The sequence below is a fragment of the Lynx rufus genome, unplaced genomic scaffold (assembly GCF_022079265.1).
Source record: "Lynx rufus isolate CCGP_SWC_20201006 ecotype Redwood Valley unplaced genomic scaffold, mLynRuf1.p SCAF_2, whole genome shotgun sequence".
In the NCBI taxonomy this organism is placed as follows: domain Eukaryota; kingdom Metazoa; phylum Chordata; class Mammalia; order Carnivora; family Felidae; genus Lynx; species Lynx rufus.
In genome coordinates, this window is record NW_025814834.1 from 94,750,669 (window position 1) to 94,765,107 (window position 14,439).

The 14,439-nt window shown below is 36.3% G+C and overlaps 1 protein-coding gene across 3 annotated transcripts in view; it reads right to left on the bottom strand.

Moving 5' to 3' along the window:
• Positions 1 to 14,439, bottom strand: part of R3HDM1 (R3H domain containing 1) — a 171,119-nt gene that overhangs the window by 13,568 nt on the left and 143,112 nt on the right. For all 3 annotated transcript variants that reach the window (XM_047082940.1, XM_047082938.1, XM_047082937.1), the window contains 2 exons: positions 3,776 to 3,879; positions 1,348 to 1,520 (listed from right to left, as the gene is read on the bottom strand). In XM_047082940.1, the coding sequence (XP_046938896.1) occupies positions 1,348 to 1,520; positions 3,776 to 3,879 (277 nt within the window). The remainder of the gene's footprint in view (positions 1 to 1,347; positions 1,521 to 3,775; positions 3,880 to 14,439) is intronic.

A 14,439-nucleotide genomic window follows, 5' to 3' on the forward strand; every position in this document is an offset into this window, starting at 1 on the left:
AGAGCATGCACATGGGAAGTGGCAGAGAGAGAGGGAGAGAGAGAATTCTGTAGAGTCTGAGAGAGAGGGTGTGTGCACATGGGAGAGGGGCAAAGAGAAAGAGAGAAAATCTTCCCTGTCAGCACAGAGCCTGACCAGGGACTCCATCTCACAAACATTAAGATCATGACCTGAGCAGAAATCAAGAGCCAGATGATTAACTGACTGAGCCACCCAGGTGTCCCTAATCTACCCATTTTAAATTCCCCCATAAAGCTTTTCATAATGTTCTTGACATTTGCTGATGATTTTCTTTATGATCCATTATTTCAGTGAGATTTCAAAATGGTGATTTTTAAATTCTACTATTGCTTTTACATTTATTAACTGAATTTCTTCTACAATAAAGAGTGTTCCGGGGTGCCTGGGTGGCTCAGTTGGTTGAGTGTCTGACTTCAGCTCAGGTAATGATCTCACAGTTTGTGGGTTTGAGCCCCGTATCGGGCTCTGTGCTGACAGCTTAGAGCCTGGAGCTTGCTTCAGATTTTGTGTGTGTCTCTCTCTCTGCCCTTCCCCTGCTCACACTGTCTGTCTCTCTCTCTCTCAAAAATAAACATTAAAAAAAATTAAAAAAAAAATTAGAGCGTTCTGCATCTACCTTCTGATTACACTAACAGCTCAATGGAAAAGGTAGGAAAAGGACTTAACTTTCTTTACCAAATTTTATATCTAGTATATCTTCTGATTTTTAAAATTAAAACATTTTAAATATGCAAAAGTTGAAAAATAGTATTTCCATATTGAAAGCAACAGTGTGGCTACACAGAATGTTCAAACTTCTTTACCCATTTGAGAAGATGTCAAATTCAAAGCAAAGCCTTGTAAGGTCAATCTTATGTGACTAAATTGTTTAAAGATTTTTATTTTCTTTATGTTTTGTTAATGTTTACTTATTTTTGAAAGAGCACAAATGGGGAAGGGGCACAGAAAGAGGAGGGCAGAGGATCCAAAGCAGGCTCTGTGCTGACAGTAGAGAGCCTAATGGGGGGCTCAAACTCATGAACTATGAGATCATGAGCTGAGCTGAAGTCTGACGCTCAACTGATTGAGCCACCCAGGCACCCCAAATGCTTTTTCTTTTTTTTTTTTTTGGTTATTTGAGGGTGTGTGCACGCACGTAGGTGAGCAGTAAATGGGCAGAGAGAGAGAATCCAAGCCGTGCAGAGTCTGATGCAAGGCTCGAACCCACAAACGTTGAGACCAGGACCTGAGTCTAAACCAAGAGTCAGACACTTAAATGACTGAGTCACCCAGGTGCCCCAAATGTTGAAAGTTTTAAAATTATAATAAACAAAAGAAGTACCTTACCTGAACAATATTGTCTACATTGCTAAATTCCACACACTTCTGTCCTCTCTGGTGATCACAGTAATATTTGTTTTGTTTCCACTGTGGGGGTGAGTGGGCCCGAGATTGTGGATTGTTTGGTACATTGAGCTGCATCATCACCATTCCTCCACCAGGGGGCGGAGGTGGCACAGCTGGAAATCAGAGTTGGGACACTGCAATCAGTAGACTGTACCAACTAGCTGGTAGCTTTAAACACTAAGAAAATGCCAATAATTGTACATTTCTGAGCAAAACTTTATTATCATATATACAAGTCATATTTAAGCCCTGGAACTTCATGCCACAAGTGTTGTGTGTTTAAAAAGGCATTAAAATGGGATTCTGTAGGCCTAAACATCTCAGTTATTCTAAAAATAACAGGTCCACACTTAGGAAAGTCCAATTACCTACTACAGAACCTAGTAGAGTATAGCATAAATGAGATATCTATAAAAGTGACTGATTGCTAAAATGGATTAATTTTAAAACTGGCATTACTTTAAATACACAGAAAAGAAAAAGTTTGCCATGTGGGAATCAGAAAGCCCAATTTTTGTACCCTGAAATGCTTGACTCTGGGGAAGTTACTTAACTCTTTTATTATATGTTCTTATCTGAAAAAGGCAGCTAGGAAGACCTCCTTGGCTAACTTTAAAAAGCCGTGATGATCACATGTATGTATAAACAGTTAATTATACAGTAGAGATAAGCAGATTACTGTATGTCTCTTTGTTTGACTTATTTCTCTTGTGTACTAGTCTGCAGCACAGCTAGTATTAGGCATGCACCCGTTCAGCGCAAGGTAAGGCAGGATTCTTATGCCCCCAGGGCCACAACTTGCACTGCAGTAACCAAAATGGTAGTTTCCAGTTCCCCAGAAAGAGAACCAACCTGACTGGCTAAGCAAACTAGAGAGGGCTGACTGCTTAGGGACACCTCCAAGTTCTCCTCAACCACAGCAGCCCATCTTGGATGCACACTATTATTTATTTGATAACCATTTATGGTTTTCTCTCTTTCTCAGAGATTGCATATGTTAAGAAATCATTATAATAAAAGATGGTGTCATGACAAAGGATAGTTTAAGACACTATACAAGCAGAAAAAAGCAACAAACCGTGTTGTGAGTGCTAGACAAGACTTTGTAGAAGATGTGATTTTTGAGTCAAACTTTAAGGACAAGCAGGATTCTCGCAAACAGACAGTAGGGGGCATTCCAAGCAAAGGGAAGAACTGATAAAAAAATATCTTTGCCATGAAATAGTATGGTGCATTCTGGAAGCATAGTTTTGTATGACCTGAACATGTAAGTATAAATAGGAGGCTTACTTGGTAGGGAGTTTAGATGGAGAATCCATCCATGCACATTTCTGATTCAGAGGAATGACATAAAGGGACTTTTTGTTTCAGGAAAATATTTCTTTTATTTAAAAAAAAATTTTTTTTAACGTTTATTTATTTTTGAGACAGAGAGAGACAGAGCATGAACGGGGGAGGGTCAGAGAGAGGGAGACACAGAATCTGAAACAGGCTCCAGGCTCTGAGCTGTCAGCACAGAGCCCGACGTGGGGCTCGAACTCATGGACCGTGAGATCATGACCTGAGCTGAAGTCGGCCGCTTAATCAACTGAGCCACCCAGGCGCCCCGCAGGAAAATATTTCTTGAACAGAGTGTGTACGTTTGAGTGTGCATGTGTGTTGCTATGTGTTGGGGAGGAGGTAAGTTGGGTGTGGGGGAAACATGAAATCAGCAACACACTGAAGAGATTGTTGCAAATAAGATGTGAAAAGAACTGATCGAGAATGGCAGCAGTGGGGAAGGAAAGAAGGACGGAAAGACGGTAGGAGATTTGAGGAAATGGTAACAGCATGAATGTGAAAAGAGGGAATAGAAGAGAGTTGATTACGACTTTGAAAACTAATCTGGTCCCTAGAGAGAAGGTGAGATAAAGAATGCAGGAAGAGGGAGAACTAGTAAATCTAAAGTGCCTTTGATACAACAGGGTACGGATGTCCAGTAGGCAGTTGGCTATATGGCCTCTTCTCAGCCAAAATAAGATGTGGGAGTTGCTGGCAAAAAAGCAGTGTTGAACCCTAGGAGATGGGTGAATCACCTAGGAAGAGTATCAAGAGTAAGGAGACAATTCCAGAGAACACCAATATTTATGAGGCAGGGAAGGAAGGAGAATCTGAAGAAGACAAACAGGCCAGCAATGTTGTAGTAGTAACACTAGAAAAGGAAGAAGCGGATGGAAACCATTAACTCTGAGTTTGCATGGCATCCTAATATTTTGGGTACATCACAGCACAGAAGTTGGAAATCCTGTTCTAGAAATGCCTCAGGAACTTAATGTAATTATTTCTCAGATGGACAAATCATTACCTTTTCTTTCAATTATATTCATACCTGCACACTGGTGGCTTTGAAGCTGCTGGGAATTGCATGGTGAAGTAGTTCGAGGAAACTGTACTTGTTCTGATCCTGGATGTTGCAAGTAACCTACTGATGAACTATGGGGGAAAAATTGAACAAACACAAAAACACAGCACAGTGAGATGGAGATGGTTGTAAAGATTCTTTGAATGAAACAATCCTATACATTTATTTAAGTTTTTTTTTTTCCCCTCAAATTGGTTAGGGGTAAAAGTGTAATCTACTTCTATTCTCTATCAATCATAAACAAGTACTTTTTGGATAAAAAAATCTCTTTATGTTTATGGCAATAATACTGATTTTTTTTAAAACCACTCCAAATTTCAATGCTCTTATTCTTTTACAACTTACTCTAAATATGATTTTTTTGTTCAAATAATTATTTAAAAAAGAAGAAAAATAACTTTTACAAAATGAAAAAGTAATTTATTTGGATCTTCCTAAGCTGTATTTTAGAAAAGAGAATATGCAGTTTGACAATTATGAGACTCAGAAAAAAATGTTTTATTGCTCAAAATATGTACTAAGAATAAAGGAAATAGTAAAGTATAATTCTGACATATTCTAACATAAATACTGATTAAAAATAGAGGCTGTTGATATAAAACTATTCAGTTATTGCTGCAATTCTCAAGTTAATTTTTGAGACTCAAACTAATATGGGATTTGTCACAAAATGTCTTTAAAGTTTTCTGTTTGGCAAATTCTTTCAGGAAAATAATTTCAAATTGTTAAGTTATACTATTAATTCTTTCTGAGAATTCTCAAGTAATCAGAATTTTTTTTTTTTTTAAGTAATCTCTACACCCAACGTGGGGCTCAAATTCATGACTCAATATCAAGAGTTGTATGCTCTGAGTTTGCACACTGACTGAGCCAGCTAGGTGCCCCCCACGTAATCAGAATCTTAATTTATATATAAAACCCTATTAGTTACCAGGCTTTTTTAATCACTCAATAAACTTTCCTTAGAGAGTATAATTTCTTAATCTAGCTTTAACAACTTTTTGCATTAAAAATGTTAGATCCAACTACTGAATTATAAAGACTATAGGGAGACGTGTTAAACACCATGATGACACAATCAGTAAAATCCAGACTATGGGACATTCAGAAAGACAAATGTGTAAAAACATAAGCAATATTTGTAGGGTAGTTAGAATTATAATTACCAACTAGATATTTGATACAATTAAGAAGTTAACTATTAAAAATCAAAAAAAATTTTTTTAAACTTTACTTATTTGAGAGAGAGAGAGAGAGAGAGAAAGAATGAGTGAGTGAGCGAGCAGGGGAGGGGCAGAGAAAGAGGGAGAATCTCAAGCAAGCTCCATGTGGGGCTTGAACTCACGAACCATGAGATCATGACCTGAGCCGAAATCAAGAGTCAGACACTTAACTGACTGAGCTGCTCAAGCACCTCCTTAACTATTAAGATTTTTAATGTGAATCCGTATTGTAGTTCTGTGGGTTAAAAAAAAAAAATCTTTTAGGGATTCCTATACTGAAATAATCATGAATGAAATGCTATGATACCTGAATTTACTTCAAAATCATAAGGGAAAAAGAGGAAGTAGAGCTTTAGATGAAAACACGTGAGTACTATAGAAGTTATGGGTACATGGGGTTCATTGCACTTTAGTTTATATTTATAGGCATTTAAAATTTTCTGTAAGAAAAAGTTAAAAATGATTCTCTAATTCTCCAATTACTAAAAATTCATAAAAGTTTTTTTTTTGTTTGTTTTTTAGTGGCAGTAACTCATTGTGGTTCACAAAAAGGGAAAAAGAAAGGGATATAAAGAGAGGATTTCACAAAAGGTGATTCTGGACCATATGACAAAATGTAAAAACAGTACTTCCTGAAACTGATGTTAACTATGATTGGGATGCATTATATGAGTATTAGCTAAGCTGTGGAAGTAACACAGCTTAAGACATGGTTTGTAAACATGCTATGGTTTGTAAACATGCTGCTACTGGGAGAATAGAAAGTTTCACCAAAAGGTGGAAAGATTTTTTATATTCTGTTCTAATTGGGATATTCTCTTGGGCTGTGCAGTATCCTTCACCCTGATCTTGTTCACTAAGCACCTTCTAATGGCTTACCCAAGTTCTGAGGCACATGAATGACAAGAAGCCACCCAGAACAGGGATGAAAATATTCAAGTCACGGAGATGAGCAATACATCCCATACTACCAAACCACAGATCGCCATTCTGTGGGCACTATAGTGCCACTATAGTGGGTCCTTAGGTAAATGAATTATAAAAGTGAGTTCCAAGACTAATCTCCCCCAAAAGACATGAAGATCCTTTAAGGGACAAAGACTGGGCAATGAGTAGCTTTCTTAAATTTCTTAAATGCTCTATTTTCAATTACCATCTAATTTGTCTTCTACAAAGGCAGAACTAGAACACGTTAAAAAAAAAAAAGAAACAAAGGGGAGTCAGCTTTTTAAACACCATTCTCACATTAAAAATACAAACGGGGCGCCTGGGTGGCTTAGTTGGTTAAGCATCCAGCTTCCGCTAAGGTCATGATCTCATGGTTCATTAGTTCAAGTCCTGAGTCAGGCTCTGTGCTGACAGCTCAGAGCCTGGAGCCTGCTTCGGATTCTGTGTCTCCCTCTCTCTCTGCCCCTCCCCCGCTCACACTTTATCTCTCTCTGTCTCAAAAATAAATAAACATTAAAAAAAATACAAACAAATATTGGGGCGCCTGGGTGGCTCAGTCGGTTAGGTGTCCGACTCTGGCTCAGGACATGACCTCGCGGCTCCTGAGCTCGAGCCCCAGATCAGGCTTTGTGCTCACAGCTCAGAGCCTGGAGGCTGCTTCAGATTCTGTCTCTCTCTCTCTCTCTCAAAAATAAATAAACATTAAAAAAAAATAAAAAAAAAAAAAAAAAGGAAGGGACGCCACCTTCTCTTCATCCTCTTGAAAAAAAAAAATACAAACAAATATTTATGGGGCTCTGGGGTGGCTCAGTCTGGTTAAGCGTCCGACTTCGGCTCAGGTCATGATTTTAACCATTTGTGGGTTTGAGCCCCGCGCTGGGCTCTGTGCTGACGGGTCAGAGCCTGGAGCTTGCTTCAGATTCTATGTCTCCCTCTCTCTCTGCCCCTCCCCCACTCATGCTCGTGCTTTCTCTCTCTCTCAAAAATAAAAAAAACATTAAAAAAATATAAATATTGATACATAATCAAAAAGGAAAAGTCATTTTGTAGCAACTTCAAAAAATTTCTCCTTTGGAAGACAAAGTAAAACATGAGGTCTAGTCCTTACAGAACTTCATACTCTACCACTGAATAGGAAAATAAAGCATCAATCCCATGAATCCATCTGGTCCCAAACTTCCTGAAAACCATGAATGTAAATTAAAACATAATATCAACTTTCAAAGGTACTAGAGTTCACTGCAATGAAAACTGGCCTTACCACTTATAGCAACTGCTTTGCTGTACTTTTAAGGAGCTGCCCCTTCCCACTCTATGGTACGGTCAAGTCAAACCGCTGCAAAACTGGCTCTACAGGATCAGTGGAGACTGATAAATGACACAAGGATCCAAAAAGTTTCTTTTTTGTGGGTTTTCTAAAATGTTCATCTTATTCCTACAATGTTCTATGGTTACTCCACTGAGGTAAGACCTCTATGGAAAGAGGTAAAAATTCCTCTTTCTTCTAATCATTTGTTTTTGCATTCTTACTATAGTTTGGAGTCAAAGCTATGATGGAAAAAAATGATAAACACATTATATATATTTTAAAACCCAAAACCTACTGTAGTCTACCAAAGTGTGAAGAATTTTTAAGAATGTCATAAAACCCTTTATAAATGGTGAAAATGGCCCTTTAAGGGGTTACCCCTGATGCTTTTGATTAGATCATGGTAATCTATTTGATACATTGTGAGTGGAAACTAATACTTGTTATTAAGATATACTTACTACATATTCGTGAAAATTCAAGTGATGTTACATTACTATCTTAAAAAACTTTTTTTTTTTAAATGTTTATTTTTGAAGGAGAGAGAGACAGAGCATGAGCACGAGAAGAGCAGACACAGAGGGAGACACAGGATCCGAAGCCGGCTTCAGGCTCCGAGCTGTCAGCACAGAGCCCAATGCAGGGCTCCAACTCACAAACTGTGAGATCATGACCTGAGCCGAAGTCAGACGCTTAACCTACTGACCACCCAGGAGCCCCTTTATCTTTTTATTTTTTTTATTTGAGAGAGAGAGAGAGAGAGAGAGAGAGAGAGCGAGCATGTGTATGAGTGGGGGAGATGCAGAGGGAGAAAGGGAGAGAGAGAATCTTAAGCAGGCTCCATGCTCAGTGTACAGCCTGCCTGAGGCACTCAATCCCACGACCCTGGGATCATAACCTGAGACAAAATCAAGAGTCAGACGGACACTCAACTGACTGAGCCACCCAGGCGCCTCACACTGCTATCTATTTAATGGCTTTTAACATTTAATACTTGATACAGTGAAAAGAACCATGGATTTGGGTGTCAGAAGGCAGGATGAGTTTGAGTTCAAATTCCATTTACTTGCAGTACGTCTTTGAACTTCAGCTCTCTCATTAATAAGTGTGTGATTAATACTTACCTTACCAAACTATGATGAAAGACTTGGCCAAATAATTCAAAATACAGTGAAATGTAAAAAATGTACATTTTCACTAACGATCAAAGAACCAAATTAAAATGAGATATGTCTCTTCTTATGAAACACGAAAACAACAAAAACAAGTTAGTACCTACAAGGATTGTAAATCAAAGGAAGATTTTGTCAAAATGTAAAAATGTACTAAGGTTCTTAAGAAAAGATATATCTTTTGACCTATTAATTCCTCTCTAAGGACTCTATGCCAAGAAAAGAAATTCAAAATGCTCACTAAATGGTTCAATACACCAAAACAAATGAATACGACCTAAATGTTCTTTTCAAAATATAGGAAAAGAAAAATAAAAAAGAGACTGAGAGGAAAACATGAACATGACAACAATGGACAGCTTAGGGTTGTGGGAATATAGCTGATTCTTGACAATTTATATTATTTGGTATTTTCCAAAAAGGCATGAATATGAGTACATTTTGCAAGTATAAAAAATAAACACTAAAAATATCCTATGAAAACTGCCTGAAAAGTTTGACTTTTAAATGTTTTTGGGATTTAATTTCAATGAATGATCTGAATCTCCTTCAGAACTCCTCAGCAGATGTCAGAGCACAGCCATCTGGAGGTAGTTATACTGATCCTGTGCAACACAAACCTTCAATTCATTTGAGGGTCAGCTACTCAGCTGAACTTGTTGTCTCTAGAAAAAACTATTAGCTTTCTGCCTTACAACCTTTCTGCAAGTCAAGGTGATTTCTAGCTTACATACTTTTGTGATGATACTACCTATTTAGGACAATACAAATAAAACTCTCAACTAATTAGAATCTGACCAAACTATATGCTCAATTAATAAAAATAAATGTAAAATAAAAATACTTACTGTATAATATTTTAGGTTTTTCCTTAAATACAAATGGCCAATTTTCCTTAGCTTTCTGGTTAAATGTTCATATTTATACAAATACTCGTTTATAGCTCACCTATTCCCAAATGTAAAATATTTCTAAAAACTCAATAGACTAAGAAATAAAGAAAATACTTAAAAGACAAAACAAAGATGGGATAATGCCACCTGAGATAAAATTGTGGCTTTCACTGAGCACTGAATATAGCTTTGTGCTTCCTGGTAGCTAAGACAAAATGGGATCCCAGAGGACCATACAACTCTATCAGGCTGATAAAAGAAGAAAGCATTTAAGCCTCTGGAAGGTACTGGATTACACACATATCATAACTATATTCTATGATGAATTTAAAGCATGTAGTTTATTACAGAAGAATCCAGTCTTGATATGAGATACAGTTCATATTTTACTTGCAAACTGAGAGCCTTGGGTGAAAAACTGGCCTTAAGAGAGGATTATTTCCCATTAGATAAACAGGTAAGCTGCAAATGTGCCTGCAGTTAAGGGCTAACATTTTCCTCAAATATGAACTTTGAATTTTCCAAGTACTGGTAGGAGAGCCAAAATCCACTATCATATTTCAGATAAAAGATGCCTCTGGCTTGAGCACTGTAAGGGCAGCTATTATCAAACACAATCAACCATAAATATATCTCTGGTGCTCTTGGGAGAATGACTGGTTTTGAGAAGGACGATATTTTGACTGACCCACTAGGATGAACTAGCTGTCATTAAGCAGCTGTGTTACCGGACCTGTTGGATACATCACTTTAGAAGCTCAGTGAAGTGGCAGAAAACATCTGCCAAACAATAATTTTAGCTTTATTATATTGATTGTAAGCTGCTCTTTCTGGTAGTAATTTAGCTACTTATTAAGTCTGCTCCTAGACTGACACCATAATGTTGCCATTGACACCGAGGATGATGCTGATACACCTATGGGATAACTAAAGAACATGCATTCTGTTCCCCAAATAGCTTCATAAAATCTTTAAGTATAATTTCAAAAGATGGGATGCTAGAATAGCATAATTTCTTATTTTTTAAAAAAGATTCTATTTTTAAGTAATCTCTTACATCCAATGTGGGGCTCAAACTTACAATCCTGAAACCAAGAGTAGCATGCTTGACTTCCTTTCTTCTAATTGATTTAAAAATCAACTATATAAAACAATATATATATAATGTAATGTTTGGCCCATAGCATATATAAATGTAATATATTTGCCAAAAATAGCACAAAGGAAATAGGTGGGAGCAAAGCTGTACTGCCTATAGATGGTAAGGTACTAATTATAACAGGTACTTTTTTCTATATGATGCTACAATTAAGCTACTATAAGTAAGAAGTACATTTGGATTCATGAAGATGTATATGGTAAATCCTATAAAACTGACTAAAAATACCCAAAAAAAGTAAAAAACATTGAAGAAATTAAAATGCCACGTAGGAAATATTCACTTAATGTAACAGAAAGCAGAAAGAGCAGGGGTGCTTGTGTGGCTCAGTTGGTTGAGCATCCGACTTCTGCTCAGGTCATGATCTCGCAGTTCGTGGGTTCGAGCCCCGCGTCAGGCTCTGTGCTGACAGCTCAGAGCCTGGAGCTTGCTTCGGATTCTGGGTCTCCCTCTCTCTCTGCCCCTTCCCCACTCATACTCTGTCTCTCTCTGTCTCTCAAAAATGAATAAACGTTTAAAAAAAATTAAAAAAAAAAAGAAAGCAGAAAGAGCAGAAATAAAGAAAAAAAATAGAAAAACACATAACAAAGAAAAAAAACACAAAATGGTAGACATAAGCCAACTATATCAGTAACATTAAATGTGAACAGATTACACAATTCAATCAAAAGACAGAGTGTCAGAAGACTAAAAAGCTGATTCAAATATACAATGTCTATAGGAGACATACAGGAATAAAAGGATGGGAAAAGATACATCATGCAAACAGTGACCATGAGAAAGCTAAAGTGACTTTGCATTAATAAAAAATATTTTGAGAGATAAAGCATTTCATAATGAAAAAGTGCAAGTCAGGAAAATATAAGCTATAAACATATCAGCCCCTAATAAAGAAGCACAAAATACATGAAACAAACACTGATAGAAATGAAGGGAGAAATAGACAATCCATAGTAACAGGTAAAGACTGTAACATCCGCTTTCAATAATGGATAAAATGATAACAAAGAAGATTAACAAGAAAATAGAAGACTTTGACCACACTATAAACCAACCAGCCCTAAAAGACATCTATAGAACCCTCCATTCAATAGTAATAGAAAGGTGCCTGGGTGGCTCAGTAGGTTAAGCATCTGACTTTGGCTTAGGTCATGATCCTGTGGTTTGCGGGTTCGAGCCCCTTGTTGGGCTCTGTGCTGACAGCTCAGAACCTGGAGCCTGCTTCAGATTCGGTGTCTCCCTCTCTTTCTGCCCCTCCCCCACTCACTCAAAAATAAGTAAACATTAAAATTTTAAATAACAATACACAATAATTTTAAAGTGCATATGGAACATTCTGTAGGAAAGACCATATGCTAGGGTATGAAACAACTCAGTAAATTTAAAAGGATAGAAATAATACAAGTATGTTCTCTAACCATAATGGAATGAGATTAGAAATCAATAGGAAAACATTTAGGACATATACAAATTAAGTGAAAATTAAACAACACAATCCTAAATTATCAATGGGTCAAAGAAGAAATCAAAAGGGTAACCATAAGACACATGACAATGAAGACACAACATAGTAAAAGAGGCAACTAAAGCAGTGCCTGAGGGAAACTCAGAGCTGTAAATGCCTATTTCAAGAAAGAAGAATGTTCTCAAATCAGAAACCTTCATTTCCATCTTAAGACACAGGGGTGGGAAAGGAAGAGCAAACCAAACCTAAAGCAAATGGAAGAAAGTAAGTAATAAAGATTGCAATGTAAATAAATAAAATACAGAATAGAAAAACAGGAAAAAAAATCAAACCCTAAATATGGTTCACTAAAAAGACCTACAAAAACTGACAAACTTTTTGTTAGATTGACCAAGAAAATAAGAGAGAGAAAACTCAAATTATTAGGATCAGAAATAAATAGGGGAGATTACTACTGAATCTACAAGAATCAAAAGGGTAATAAAGGAACACTATGAAAAACTGTATACCAACAGATTAGATCAACTTCCCAGAAAGAGATAACTACCAAAATGGATTCAAGGAGATATAACCCAAATAGACCTAAAACAAAAGGAAGGCAGCTATGCTCACCACTATACCACCAACTCTGCACTAGACCTAAAACAAATGAAGAGACCAAAGTAGTAATCAAAAAAACCTCACACACAAAAACTTCATCACAGAAGCCTCCATCAATGAGTTCTCTCAAACATATAAAGAATTAACAACAACTCTTCATAAAATCTTCCAAAAAATAGAAGAGACTACTTCCCAACTCACTCTATGAAGCTAATATTACCCCAATACTAAAATCAGACAAAGGTATCAAAAACAACAGACCAGTATTTCTTGTGAATATAGATGCTAAAGTGCTTAATATACTAGCAGAGTGAACCCAGCAACCCATGAAAATAATTATACACCAAGACTCAGTAAAATCCATTAATGTAATATATCCTATCAACAGAATAAAAACCAAGAATCACATGATCATCTCAATAGGTGCAGAAAACATATGACAAAATCTAATACTCTTACATAATAAAAATATTCAACAGACTAGGAACAGAAAAGAATTTTCTCAACTTGATATAGAGTATTTATGAAAAACCCACAGCTAACATCATACTTAAGGTGGAAGACTGGGTGCGCTCCTGCTAAAACCATGAACAAGGATGTCTGCTCTCACTATATGTTGTACTGAGGTTCTAGCCAGAGAAATCAGGTAAGAAAATAAAACAAAAGGTATCCAGATTAAAAAAGAAGCAAAACTATATCATCACAGATGGCATGATCTTGTATATGGAAAATCCTAAAAAATTCACTAAAGAAGTATAATAACTAGTAAAATGAGTTCAACAATGCTATAGGATACAACATAAATACAAAATACAAATATATACAAAATACAACATATACAAAAATAAACTGTATTTCTATACATTTCCAATGAATATCTAAATACAATTAAAACAATTCTATTTACAGTATCATTAAAAAAGATGAAATACTTAGGCATAAATTTAATAAAAGAAATATAGCATTAACTCTGAAAACTACAGAAAGTGTTGAAAGAAATAAAATATCTAAATAATTGGAAAACATCCCATGTTCATGGAATGGAAGACAACATACTTAAGATGCCAATACTCCAAATTAATCTACAGATTTAACACAGTTCACATCAGAATCCTAATTGACTTCTTTGTGAACGCTGACAAACTGTAAAATTCATATAAAATTGCAGAAGACCCAGAGAAGCCAAAACAATCCTGATAAAAGATCAAAGTTGGAGGACTCACATATCTCAATTTCAAACTTCCATCAAAACAGTATGACACTGGCACAGGACAGACATATAGATTAATAGACTAGTATTGAGAAATATGCTCAGACATCTACGATCACTTGATTATTTATTTAGTACGCACATGAGTGGGGGGAGGGAGCAGAGAGATTCCCAAGCAGGCTCTATGCTTAGCACAGAGCCCGATCTCATAACCCGAACTGAAATCAGGAGTCAGCTCAAGTGAATGAGCCATCCAGAAGCACCAATGATCATCTGATTTTTGATAAGGGTGTCAAAATCATTCAATGGGAGAATAGTCTTTTCAACAAATGGTACTGGGGCAACTTACTCACCATGTGCAAAAAGACTGTAATAAAAAAATTAACTAAAAATGGATCAATGATTTAAACGTTAGAGCTAAAGCTATAAAATTTTTAGAAGAAAATCCAGACATGAATCTTTGAGATCTTGGAGTTGGTAATGAATTATTTGATATGACACCAAAAGCATGAACAACAAAAATAAAATAGATAAACTGAACTTCATCAAAATAAACTTTTGTATTTGAAAGGGCTGTAAAAATAAAATGAATACACACCTCACAAAATGGGAGAAAATACTTCCAAGTCATAGATATATTAAGGGACCTTGT